Source organism: Electrona antarctica, assembly GCF_951216825.1.
Source record: "Electrona antarctica genome assembly, chromosome: 21".
Lineage (NCBI taxonomy): Eukaryota > Metazoa > Chordata > Actinopteri > Myctophiformes > Myctophidae > Electrona > Electrona antarctica.
In genome coordinates this window covers 21,688,995-21,703,290 of record NC_136802.1, presented here as the reverse complement: position 1 = coordinate 21,703,290, position 14,296 = coordinate 21,688,995, and the positions used below count along the sequence as shown (strand labels likewise).

Here is a 14,296-nt window from a genome sequence, read left to right as displayed (position 1 = left end):
CCCCCCCCCCCCCCCCCCCTCGCATATCACTAATGTCAACAACGTCTATTTAAGGGTCTTTAGAAGCATTCATATTTTAATCAGGTGGCGACATGGATTTACTATTGAGCCACTAAACATGCACGCTAGGTTTATCCAGCGCGATTTGAGCCGTAAATACGAGGAAAAAGGCCTACAAAACCTCTTATTCCCACAATGATGATGATAACCCCCCAGCCAAGAGCTAAAGGCGTATTTCTTTCTTTTTAGTTGACTGTTTCACAAAATAATTCTGATGAATTGAACATGGTGGACCATATTGTAAACAAGTGTAATGTATGGTCTCGTCCTTAGTTAAGTTTTTGGATTGAATTGTGCTTGAAATGTACTGTAATTCTGCAAACTGTTAATAAATACTTAAATCGCTTCTGTGAAATGTTGTATCCTGTCTGAAGAGGATACGGAAATGGTCTTCCGTTTGACGACCTGTCTGTGCACAAATAACCGGATACAGTAGGCGGGCTAATGGGGACGGACGGACTGTCACTCAGCCAGACAGACACATGTGCGTCTTCACTTTACGGACAATCAATGAACTGAGTACAGCTTGTATGGTAATCAATTCACACTGAGGAGCTGCGTTCCAATTGGCGAATTTTGTTGGCGTTGTTTGAATATTTCTCTCCGTCACTCATTTCTCTCAGACACTGAGCCGACAACAGACGTGTTTTTGAGGGAAACTGACTCGACCCGCCACTGCAACTTCTCTGGATATATCTATTGTGTACAACTGCTATTTTTTGTATTCTTGTTTTGCTGTTTTTTTGTGTGTCCTTTTCTGTGGCTTACAGGAACAAGATCGGAGGTAAGTTCACAACAAATCCTTTTCTTAATCAAAATTGTTTTCTTGGTAAAAAAAAGTTTTCAAACCACCTAGTTTGACCGTCATAACCACACACACACACACACACACACACACACACACCAGCTAACGCCACCGGCATAACCAGTACACCACACACCAATGCTGCTTTGTGTTGTATTGAAACTTGGTTTGAAGACGTCGTCTTGGTAAAATAACCAAGCTACAACCTTCACACTGCACAGCTAATTAAAGACACTGGTAATGGCAGTGTTTTTGTTGACTGTGTGTGGTGTGTGTGTGTGTGTGTGTGTGTGTGTGGTTAATCCATCGTCTACACGCCATAATCATTTTTGCATGGCCGCATCAGACCTCATCCGACGTTATAAACAATTAAATCCATGTAGGAGTTAGAACGTGTTGTAAAAAAAAAAGAGAATAATTCGGTCGTCGCCACGTTGCATCAGAATTCTCTAGCGTAACTACTTTGAGAATAACAGCGGAGTGCTGATAATGGTTAACAGACGGTAACACTGAGTGTCTGTCACTGTATCCTCCCACGCATACTAACGCGGACCCCCGCGCCGAACTCCGCGGACCCCCCCCCGTACTCCGCGGACCCCCCCCCCCCGTGTGTGTGTGTGTGTGTGTGTGTGTGTGACAGGTGGTTGTGTGTGACTGGTGGTTGTGTGTGTGTGTGTGTGTGTGTGACTGGTGGTTGTGTGTACTAAACATGGTGTGTTCACTGTGGGTGAACTGCATGGGCATTGGTTGTATAACATGGTGTTAACCTGGCTCCTTAAGGGAGTTCCAGGGGGTCCCCAGCAAAATGATAGTTTGGAACCAAATGCACGCTTATGGGTCTGTAACTCTGAGAGTGTACAAATGGAACCAGGGTCCATTTGGTTCCATGTTGTACAGTCAGAGTTCAATTAACATTGATTTTTGAGTGGCGCAACCACTCCAACGAACAGCAATGTCCGTGTCCGTGTGTTCACCTATGTGACTACCTATGTGACTATGTCACTATGAGCACGAGTACCAATGACTACCACAAGTGGCGCTGTTGTGCCAGAAATGGAGAGAGAGAGAGAGATAGTGCTGCACTTCTGCCTGCTAATGAGAGACAGAGGGGGGGGGGGGGAGTTGCACCACTCAGTTCACACAGGTGTGATTTTTACAATATAAATTGGGGGTCCCAGAGATAGAAATGCCATTAAATGGGGGTCGGTAGACTAATGCAATAAATGAAACGGGTTGAGAATCACTGCTAGAGCCATACAATTCTTCTCTTATGGGGGTCCCTGCCCTGGGCCTGGCATATATTTTCAAATGAGGGTCCGTGGGCTAATTGGTGTGAGTTTGGGAACCACTGCTCTACTGGGTTTAGTTGGTTGCACTGGACACTGGTTCTATAACCAGGTGGCTTGTTAGGCTGTTCTGATTTCTTTCTATACCAAAGGTCTACGTTGTGCAAAAGGGAGCTTGTAGATCTGCTACTTTCAGCAAATGTTCCCCTCAGAATGGTGATGCTAGCTAATTAATTATGTAAAAAACAAATATACGTATGTTGGGCTGTTCTGTGTGATATTTTTTTCTATACCAGGGGTCAGTCACTGTACCCGCACTATCCCATGCATAACTGGGCATTGGTTGTATAACCCATTCTGGGCGGTAACCCCTTTTGGTGTTTTAAGCATTGTTATACTTTAGCTGTTGAAAAATAGCAGATCTACAAGCTCATAGCAAGCTTGTAGATCTGCTATTTTTGAAAAATCGTGAAAATGTGGTGCAAATCCTTATATATTCTATCAGAGCGAATGTTTTTAACTCAAATCTTTGATTCTGGGAGGTCCCTGGAACAACATATTTTCAGATCGGGGTCAGAAAACTGTTTAAATTTAGAGGGCATTTGTAGAATCATCCTCAGGTCTAAAAGGGGTAACCTGGTGTTGGTTATAAAGTTTGTTGTTTCTTGTTGTACTCTACTGTAGTGGGTCCCAAAGTGGGGTCCGGGGACCCCCAGGGGTCCTTGAGGGAGTTCCAGGGGGTCCCCAGCAAAATGATAGTTTGGAACCAAATGGACTCTTATGTGTCTGTAGCTCTGAGTGTACAAATGGACCCGTAACAAATGGAACCAAATGGACCCGTTACGGGTCCATTTGGTTACATTTGTGCTCTCAGAGTTAAATGAACATTGATTTTACAATATAAATTGGGCGTCCCAAAGTGGGGTCCGGGGACCCCCAGGGGTCCTTGAGGGAGTTCCAGTGGGTCCCCAGCAAAATGATAATTTGGAACCAAATGGACCCTTATGGGTCTAACTCTGAGAGTATACAAATGGAACCAAATGAACCCATTAGGCTCCACTTGGGTCCATTTGCAATTCATTAACATTGTTTTCACAATATAAATTGGTGGTCCCAGAGATAGAAATGCCATTAAATGGGGGTTTGTAGACTAATGCATGTCAAACTGGGGGTCCTTGAAATGAAATGGGTTGAGAATCACTGCTAGGGCTGTAAAAAAAAATCTTCTTATGGAGTTATGGGGGTCCCTGGCATATATTTTCAAATGAGGGTCCGCAGGCTAATTGGTGTGAATTTGGAAGTCCTTGACATGAAAACGTTTGGAAACCACTGCTCTACTGGGTTTAGTTGGTTGAAGAACAGGACACTGGTTCTATAACCAGGTGGCTTTTTGGGATGTTCTGATATCGGTGTGATATTTATTTGAGTGGTGCAGCCACTCCATTACAGAGCTATGTGTGTGGGTGCCTGGCTGGGTGCCTGCCTGGCTGGGTGGGTGTGTCTGAGCACGAAAACAGCATGGTTGTTTTTCACCACCTGTGCGCAACCCAACACACACACATATTAACTGTATATATGGTGATTTCGGGTGTGCCAGTACAGTACAGTACAGTAGAGGGACCCCCACACGGTAAATCTGTCACTTCTCAACTGTTTCGGACACGGGGCGGCTCACCAGAATCGGGCCGGCACCCTGGGTGCGTTCCTGTGGGTCAGGAACTTGCCCCCCTGGGGACCCCCACACGGAGTTGCACCACTCACTTCACACGGGTGTGATTTTTCTATACCAGGGGTCTAGGTTGTGCTAAAAGGAGCGTGTAGATCTGTTACTTTGTACAAAAAATATATATATGTTGGGCTGTTCTGATATCAGAGTGATATTTCTTTCCAGCGATCTGGGTTGTGCAAAAGGGAACTTGAAGATCTGCTACTTTCAGCAAATGTTCCCTTCAGAATGCGGATGATGGCTAATTGTTAATGATGCAATCATGTCACCCTCCGGGGGTCATGGAATGCAATACTGTACTCAGTACTGCAGTACTTAAACTTTTTCATGTCAAGGACCCCCAAATTGCATACAGACCCCCATTTTAAAATATATGCCAGGGAAGGCACCCCCAAACGAGAAGATCTTTACAGCTTGAGCAGTGGTTCTCAACCATTTCAATGTCAAGGACCTGGGGGTCTGAGGCCTAATGCATGTCAAACTAGCATGTCACACACCTAAGATAGCAGACCGAGGAGCTCACAGCGTCGTGGATGATACGTCGTGTGAGCCCTTGTGCTATGTTTGTAAAACATTTATACTGCGCAGCAGCGCCTCGTGAAATAGACCAGTGGCAGTGTTGTTTTTGTTGAAAACTATGACCGAGGTGTGTGTGTGTGTGTGTGTGTGTGTGTGTGTGTGTGTGTGTGTGTGTGTGTGTGTGTGTTGGGTTCAGTGTGGTTGAACTAAACATATGGATGCTGCTGCATACGTTGTGTTGCTTAAATGACTGCATAGTTGCGTTCTCAACAGTTGCGCAGCAAAACACAAAAGGAAAAAAATCCATCGACACATTGATTTGCGGTCTCGACTTATTTGCCAAATATGAGTCGTTTCACATCCCTACTACATACGCCTTGTAAGCTTGTACATCTGCTATGTTTGTAAAATATTTTGGTGTGTGTGTGTGTGTGTGTGTGTGTGTGTGTGTGTGTGTGGGGTACTGCAGTGGTTCTTAAACCTTTTCATATCAAGGACCCCCAAATTGATACAGACCAACATTTGAAAATATATGCCAGTGCAGCAACACCCATACAAGATTCGTATGGCTCAGTGATTCTCAATTATTTGAATTTCAAGGACCTGGGGTCCAAGGCCTAATCCATGTCAAACTAGTCCCAGGCCTAATAGATGTCAAACTGGCATGTATTAGGCCTTGACTTGGACCCCCATTTAATGACATTTCTCTGGCACCCCAATCTATATTGTAAAACCAATGTCAATTTAACTGTGTACAAATGGACCCAGTGGCCATTTGTATGTTCTCAGATATACAGATACAAGGGACCATCTGCTTCCAGTCTATATATTTTAGCTGGGGACCCCCTGGAACTTCCTCAAGGACCCATGGGGGTCTCTGGACCCCACTTTGACAACCACTGCAGTACTGTACTCTAACATTGTTGAAGTAGGACTCATCAAATGTCCCTGGGACCCATCTAACAGACCACCCCTGAGTCCCAGGACCTATTACATTGAAAACCTATTTACATCACTGTGAAGACTCGTGTAATAATGTTATACTATACTCTAACTGTGTGTGTGTGTGTGTGTGTGTGTGTGTGTGTGTGTGTGTGTGTGTGTGTGTGTGTGTGTGTGTGTGTGTGTGTCAAATTACAGTTCCAGAGAGGGAGACACTGGTCACCACAGGCTGTGGTGACCCGGACTGGTCCGTCACTAGGTTTGTCACTTTTGTATTGTTAGCAAATGGACACTTCTTTGACATCATTCAGTTAATTGTAAAGAATCCTAAAGCAAAAATCTTGGCCACTTGCTCACTCACACTCGGTCACTCCAGCATGGCAGTGTTATGGTGAAATTGATGACCTATGTGACCTGATGACCTATGTGACCATCTTATGGACTTCACATAACTTACATGGAGGTCTTTAAATATGTCTCCTAAATACTGTTACATTGAACTCTGCTAATTAACAAACCACGATGATTGATGTTAGGACATTGACCTTATGTGATGTCTACTCTAGTTTACATAATGGGACATGCCTCCATGCCACTACATGTTATTAGCTTTCAACACTTCACCACTTTAATTGCATCCTGTGTCCACACATTTTACAAATGTTACCTTCCTACTCTTAGAAATAAATTGTAACGTTAGTTAGTGGTTGCACTACTAAATTCAGTTTGTCATTGGGGTTGCTTTTTTGTGTTATACGGTAATACCACATTGCTATTCTAATTTTGCCTATTTCATTTACTGCTTAGGTCATCACATCTGAACAGCTACACCAGTGACTTCATATATAACGGTAAGAAAGTTCATTCTTGGTTAGTTAGAGACTACATATAGTAACGGTAAGTAATTTCATTCTTGGTTAGTTCGCGACTACATATATTTAACGGTAAGTTCATTCTTGGTTAGTTAGAGAGTACATATATGTAACGGTAAGTAAGTTAATTCTTGGTTACAGACTGCATATTTACAGGTAAATTGTGATTTTTAACACGTTTAGATCTAGTCATTATTTTGTCACATAACATTGTGACATCATGCCTCGTCCAAAGCAGAGATCTGCGGCTAAAAAGAAGTTCTGGGCTAATAGCCCTGCTAAGGCCAACCTTTCACAATCACCAAACGGTAGCGCTTCAGTCGAGGAAGTCGATGAGAAGAAACAGGAGACCATTTCTCCACTCGTGCAGCCTTCTCCAAAAAAAGCTCGGCATGCCATTGACCTTTCCAACAGGGACCCTGTGCATGAACCACTCATTCAACCATCTGCTGTGATCTCTGTGCAAGCATCCAGAAGCCAGGCTCATAATTTATATCCCAATTTTTCAAGGAATAAGCAGTGTACATGCATGTCTCTCACATTTCTGGCACAGCAAAATGAGGGACTTGAGTTGAGGAGGGATGATCTCAACAAGATACTGGACATGGGCGACCGTCTGTATAGAAGAACAATCAATAGACTAAAAAGACGGAACCTGTTTCAGAGCAAATTCCTGTCGATGGAGGAAACGCCTCTCGATGTGGAAACGGAACACAATCACTACTCTGTGATCAAATCGAATGTGGAGACGGGATACATGAGAGAAGCAGGAGATACTAGACAGCAGCATTGGTTGCTGAATCTTCATGCAAGACTCCAGTGTTTGTCTGCAGATGTGACACATGCACTGCTTACAATATCGCCATACACAATTGCTGTATTTAGAGACGCGTCGGGAAGATATGGCATGTTTGACCCGCACAGCAGAAATGATGATGGCCTACCTTTAGCTCCGTGGAAAGGAGGAACAGCAGTAATGATGACCTTCACTCACTTGGATGATCTAATTGCTAAAATTGACCATCTAACTGTCAGCGTACATTCCATACCGATTGACAGAATGCTGTTTGACTTCATGCCAGTGACATTTGTACAGACAAATGCCCCATCACCCCATGTAGAGACAAATGCCCCGTCACCCTCAACTAGCAGACATGAAACAAACACTGGGCCATCAAGCACCAAGCCTTCTCTGCAGTCAGGCATTTCATCACCCACAGAAGTGGGGTCCAACACTTCATCTGACACTTTTCACAAACTGAACAAACGCCGGCGACGGAAACTGAGCAGAAAAACAGGTTCACAGAAACCAACAACTCGAAGACAGACAAACACAATTGAAGATATTAGGGCCAGGAATAAGGAATATATCCGGAAGTACAGGGCAAAGAGGTGCATCATAGATACAGAATTCAAGGCTAAGCAAAAAGGATACAACAGCGCATACTTCCAAAGCAAATACAGCAAAGATCTGGATTTCAAAGGGAAGGAACTGCAGAAGCACAAGTACAGGTACAAGATGGATGAGGTGTTCAGAGAGAAGCGCAAGGCATTTAGCAAGGCATATGACAACAGTAGGTATCATACAGATGAGAAGTTCAGGGGGAAGCGCAAGGCATTTAGCAAGGCATATGTCAACAGGAGGTTCCATGTAGATGAGGAGTTCAGGGAAAAGCTCAGGCAACACATGAAGTTTTACATGGCCCACAAATGCAAAACAGACGCGTTCTTCAAGATGCGCCGTGACATGCGCCAAGCCTTGAAGTTAAAAAGAAGGTACATGGAGTTATGTCGAGTGCAGCTCAGACTGCGCGTTGAAGACAACAAGAGGCGAGTAGAAGATAGGCGCGTTGAAAAGGAAGCAAGGAAAGCTTTACAAGAAAAGCAGCTCCAAGACTGCTGTATAGCGAAATTCCACGCAGACATAGAAGATGGACCAACATTTGTGTGCACAACGTGCCACCGGGCGCTGTTCTCTGGTCAAGTGGACCCTTGTCATCGGGAAAAGTACAAGACAAACCCTGACGTAGTTGCAGCATGCTTGACTGGAAAATATGTTCATTTCTGTGACGATGAATGCGGAGGCCCAGAAGATTGCACTGTACCCAAAGAAAGACATAGAGAGTGGATATGTAAATGCTGTCACAGAATTGTACTAGCAGGAAGAATGCCAGACATAGCTGTTGCAAACAACTTGGAGCTAGCAGCCATTCCTCCAGAGCTTTGCCAACTGAATGTTCTGGAAAGACAAATGACAGCATTAGACATCCCATTTGCCAAGATTCTCACTCTCCCTAAAGGCAAACAAGGAGCTGTACATGGTGCTGTGGTGTGTGTACCATCAAACGTGGAAACCACCATAAACGCCTTACCCAGAAGGCTCGACTCATCTGGTTTGTACAGAGTGAAGCTGAAGCGACGTATGCGGTACAAAGGCCATCATTTGTTTCACACTGTCAATGTGAGGAATGTGGTTTTGGCTCTGAGGAAACTCATCGAGACACACCCCGACTACAGGAACATCACAATCCGAGACGAGGACGACATCAGTGGTGAAGCTGTGGTAGACCCGCTTGAAGAACTACCCGCTTCTGAACAGACGGCCACAGACGACGGCATGGACAGTTGTGATGAGGCCGAAATGATGGAAGTGGCTGATTCTACGGAAGCTCTCGACTCATCACGGACAGTGGATCAGCATCCACCCAGTGCTGAGGATGAGCAAGATGTGCTGAGACCTGGACATGGCCTAGACAGTTGCCTGCAACCGGACGACATTGGGCAGGACATGATGACATATGGAGATGGCATATTCACCATAGCCCCAGCGGAAGGAAACAAGCCTGTCAGCTACAGCACAGTCCCTAACCTCGAAGCAAAGGCCTTCCCGACATTGTTTCCCACTGGAGAGAACACGTTTGATCGGAAGAGAAGGGTCAAACTGTCCCCAAGCAGGTACTTCAACGCGAGACTTTTCGGTGTTGACGCACGTTTTGCAAGAGACCAAACCTATCTCTTCTTTGCACAGTTTGTCTCAGAGACACACTTGGCAAAAAACACCATCTCAATCCAATTGAGAAAAGGCAAACCCAAAACCAAAGATGGTCGCCGGATCAACAACAAGATGTTGCAGAACAAGTCTGAAGTCGAGCGACTGGTCAAAAACCGCGACGCAACAAGATTCATGTCGCCAATGAGGGGGACTCCAGCTTACTGGCAGAAGACCATGTTGGATTTGTTTGCCATGGTCCGTCAGATAGGTCCACCCACCTTCTTTTTGACCATAAGTGCTGCAGAGTTCAGATGGCCGGAGGTTATAAAGGCAATCAAAGCACAGCAAGGCCAAATAGTGGACTTCGACAAGCTGGACTGGAATGACAAATGCGACATCCTCAGAAGCAATGCAGTGACGACCATGCGCATGTTTGACAAGCGAGTTAGTTCGTATTATAGAAACGTGCTGTTTGATAAGGAGGCTCTTCCAATTGGACGCGTCATCGATTGGTTCCATCGCGTGGAATTCCAAGCAAGAGGGTCCCCCCATTTGCATTGTTTAATGTGGATAGCCGACGCCCCCGTATATGGAGAAGACTCGGACGAGAAGATTTGCGAGTTTGCAGACCGCTACATTAAGTGCCAGCTGCCTGATCCGAACGAAGATCCCATACTCTACAAAATTGTCACAGAGGTTCAGATGCACAGCAGAAACCATACCAAATCGTGTAGGAAAGGTCGCAAGACATGCAGGTTTGGATTCCCAAAACCACCAGTGGACAAAACGTGGATCACAAACCCGACGCCAGTTGATCCAATTCAGGAAGAACTTGAAAAAGATTTGGATGATGGCGCAACGGCTGGAAATGATGCAGCAAATAAGAGTGCAAGAAAGGAGGCAAAGGACGGTGCAAAAGGCTTAGGCAAAAAACGGACGGCACAGACGCAAGCTTCTATGGCCAAACTCAAACCACTGTTTGATATGCTGATTGATGGCACATCAGAAGTGACTGACCTAGCGGACTTGCTGGCAAAGTGCAATTTGACTCGGGAAGAGTACAATGCCTCTCTTCAAGACATGAGGAAGACACATGTCCTCTTGATGAAGCGTGGAGTGAAGGACGGCTTTGTGAATAACTACAACCCAGTTTTGCTGAAGGCCTGGAATGCGAACATGGATATCCAGTTTGTCCTGGACCACTATGTCTGCATCTCCTACATGCTGTCCTACATATCCAAGGCCGAAAGTGAGATGGGCGAACTTCTCAAGCAAGTAGTGGTTGGAATAGACCCCACGAAAGTGAGCGAGAGGGATGCAATGAACCAACTGGTTCACTCCTATGTCAAAAACAGACAGGTTAGCGCACAGGAGGCAGTCGCCCGGACTTGCAGTTTGCATTTGAAGAAATGCTCCCGGCAAGTTATCTTCCTCCCCACGGATGACAATGCCATGAGAATGAGCCTCCCGCTCAGCACGCTGCAGAAAAGACCAGACGATTCAGAACACGTATGGATGACACATTGTCTGGACAGATACAATGTCAGACCCAAATCCCCCGAGTTTGACAACATGTGTCTAGCTGAATTTGCATCCGACTACAGGGTTGTGTACGGTGACGAAGCTACACAGAAGGATTGCGTAAAGCTCTCCGACAACATGGGAACCATGAGGAAGCGCAAAAAGGTTGGCTACCCCGCAGTCATCAGATATGCGAAATTTTCGGAACAGAAGGAACCCGAAAAATACTATGGCACCCTGCTTAAAGTCTACCTTCCCCATCGCTACCAAACATCGCTGAAAACCGAAACCTTCCCCTCCTACACAGAGTTCTACCACAACGCGTCTGTGAGATTACCTGGAACAGATGAGGTTTGGGGAGCCAATATAATTGTTGCTAGGAACAGGAAGAAGTTCGAGAAACACAGTGAATCGATCGAAGAAGCCATGGAGGAGTTCCTGAAGAATGGCCCTGCTGAAGACGCGTGGGCCGACATTGCAGCAGAAAATGAGCTCGATCGATTGGAATGTCTTGCCCAACAAGATGAAATTCCGCTGGATGATGAGGAACGAGACGACGTGCCAGAGTTCAGTGCTCAAGACGTGCCTAATATTGGACATGTTGCTGTATCGGCCCCACAGGTGAGCCTGGATCATCTGCTCACTATGTGTCGAAACCTCAACCAGACACAAGCCTCCATTTTTCACTCTGTACGTGACTGGTGCTTGAAGAGCGTGAACGAGCAGAACCCCGACCCGTTCTTTTACTTTGTCACTGGAGGTGCTGGAACTGGCAAATCACACATGATAAGGTGCGTCTACGGTGAAGGAACAAGAATTCTCCGTCGACTCCCCAGACTGTTTGAAGACACTGATCCATCTACGCCCACAGTGCTGCTGTCTGCGTTCACTGGAACTGCAGCATACAACATCTCAGGGAACACTCTGCACTCCCTGTTGAAGTTGCCAAGAAGCCTCAAACCCCCCTACACAGGCTTGGGAAATAGATTGGATGACATGCGAGCGAAGCTGGGGAATGCGCAGATCATCGTCATTGATGAGGTGTCGATGATTTCCAAAGACTTGTTTGCCTTCGTCCACTGGAGACTGCAAGAGATTAAAGGCAGCAAGATGCCATTCGGAGGCATGTCTGTGCTTGCAGTAGGTGACTTTCACCAGCTCCCTCCAACGTCACAAGGGAAACCGCTCTGCGTGCTCGAGGAATGCAAACCGGACCTTTTGCACGAACACTTTCAGATGATCACGTTGACGGAGATCATGCGACAGAAAGATGATGTGCCCTACGCAGAACTTCTCAATCGGCTGAGAGTCAAAGGGAAGAAGGATCCGCTGAGTGTTGCAGACAAAGATCTTCTTGCTCAGAGAGTGACTGAGCGTCACCTTTGTCCCAAGGATGTTGTGCACATCTTCGCAACCAACAAAGAAGTTGCGGCACACAACATCAAGTCCTTGTCTGAGCTCCACACCCACATCGTTGACATACCTGCAGAAGACTACAGGAGAGATGAACGGAATCACCAGATGACTCGTCTTAACAGAGCCTGTACAGGACAGCAAAAGGACCTTCTTGACAATTTGCAAGTTGCGGAAGGCGCCCCTGTCATGATCATCAGGAACATAGATGTGGAAGATGGCCTTGTCAACGGGACATTTGGCAAGATCGATAGTGTAGAGTATCTGGTGAACCAGGACGGCACTACGGTAGCCAAGCTTTGGCTTCTGCTAGACAAGCCTGATGCCGGGCTGAAATATCGCACAACTACACCTGGCGCTAAGCAAGTGCACATCATAAGGGTGGAGGAATACCTGAGTGACCAGAAAGTGATTCGCAGGCAATTTCCCATCAAGTTGGCATATGCTTGCACAGCTCACAAAGTCCAAGGCATGACTACGCAATCCGCCGTGGTTTCCCTGAAACGGATCTTCCAACCAGGCATGGCCTACGTTGCCCTCAGTAGGACAACGTCATTGCAAGGATTGCACATCATCGACTTTGATGAGAAGAAAATCTACGCTGATCCGGAAATCACAGCCGCCCTGGAATCCATGAAGACCGCCTCACTGGACAGTGTCATGCCACTGTTGCATTTTCGAGAGAGGATGGGCCAAGCGCAAACGCTGACGATTGTCCATCACAACACGCAAAGCTTACGGGCTCACATTCAGGACATCAGGCAACATCACGAATTTCCACTTGCAGATGTCCTGTGCTTGACAGAAACCCATCTCACTGGCTCTGTTGTGGATGACGGTCTGCAATTGGATGGGTACACCATGTTCAGCCGCAACAGACACGTGTCATACGCAAGCAACCCTGACCGTGCAGAACAGAACGGCGGCGGTGTGGCTGTGTATGTGAAGGACCATTTCCAGGCTAGTGAAAGGCGGAACATTTTCAATGTGACAAACATGGAGTTTGTGGTCGTCAAGATCGAGTCCCCTGTCAAGCTTCTGATCGCTGCGGTGTACAGACCACCACGTTACGGTGACCCGTTCCTGGACAACCTGAAGGCCCTCCTGGACGGCTTAGAAATTATGGACCACCATCCCATCGTACTCTGTGGAGATTTTAATGAAGATCTACTTCAAGGGCCCACTTTTGGTGGGCCCATAAGCAGGCTGCTAGACTCCAGAGGATATGCACAACTCATCAAGGAGGCGACCACAGACAAGAACACGCTGTTGGATCACATGTACATCTCCAGACCACAGCAATGTCTACAGTCTGGAGTGCTGCGTACTTACTACAGCTACCACAATCCTGTGTATTGCGTATTATCCTCCGATCATGAGTAGTGAAGCCACACGATTCTCTGGTGTCCGATGAGAAAATTTGATTGATTGATTGTTGGGCGGTGGGGGGGGATTCACGTTCAGCTCCGTTCATTTGTTTGATTTCCTTGGAGGAGTTGCGTTGGGTCCCCAAGTCGGCTCCGTGGCCGTACCTTGAGTTGGCTGTGTGGCCGTGACCATTTCTTGTGTTGTCCTTGTGTTGGGTCCCCAAGTCGGCTCAGTGGCCGTACCTTGAGTTGGCTGTGTGGCCGTGACCGTCTCTTGTGTTGTCCTTGCGTTGGGTCCCCAAGTCGGCTCAGTGGCCGTACCTTGAGTTGGCTGTGTGGCCGTGACCATTTCTTGTGTTGTCATTGTGTTGGGTCCCCAAGTCGGCTCAGTGGCCGTACCTTGAGTTGGCTGTGTGGCCGTGACCGTCTCTTGTGTTGTCCTTGCGTTGGGTCCCCAAGTCGGCTCAGTGGCCGTACCTTGAGTTGGCTGTGTGGCCGTGACTATTTCTTGTGTTGTCCTTGTGTTGGGTCCCCAAGTCGGCTCAGTGGCCGTACCTTGAGTTGGCTGTGTGGCCGTGACCGTCTCTTGTGTTGTCCTTGCGTTGGGTCCCCAAGTCGGCTCAGTGGCCGTACCTTGAGTTGGCTGTGTGGCCGTGACCGTCTCTTGTGTTGTCCTTGCGTTGGGTCCCCAAGTCGGCTCAGTGGCCATACCTTGAGTTGGCTGTGTGGCCGCGACCGTCTCTTGTGTTGTCCTTGCGTCCGTGTTTGAGGGATTCCGATTTTACAGGGGCCA

The 14,296-nt window shown here is 46.8% G+C and overlaps 1 protein-coding gene across 1 annotated transcript; it reads left to right on the top strand.

Annotated features, from left to right (window-relative positions):
- The first annotated feature begins 601 nt into the window (after positions 1 to 601).
- Positions 602 to 13,864, top strand: LOC306913896 (uncharacterized protein). The gene is made up of 3 exons (XM_079490718.1): positions 602 to 844; positions 5,537 to 5,597; positions 6,146 to 13,864. Exon 3 carries the CDS (start codon positions 6,431 to 6,433, stop codon positions 13,517 to 13,519), a length of 7,089 nt encoding a protein of 2,362 aa, XP_079346844.1. The 5' UTR covers positions 602 to 844; positions 5,537 to 5,597; positions 6,146 to 6,430; the 3' UTR covers positions 13,520 to 13,864.
- The last annotated feature ends 432 nt before the right edge of the window (positions 13,865 to 14,296 follow it).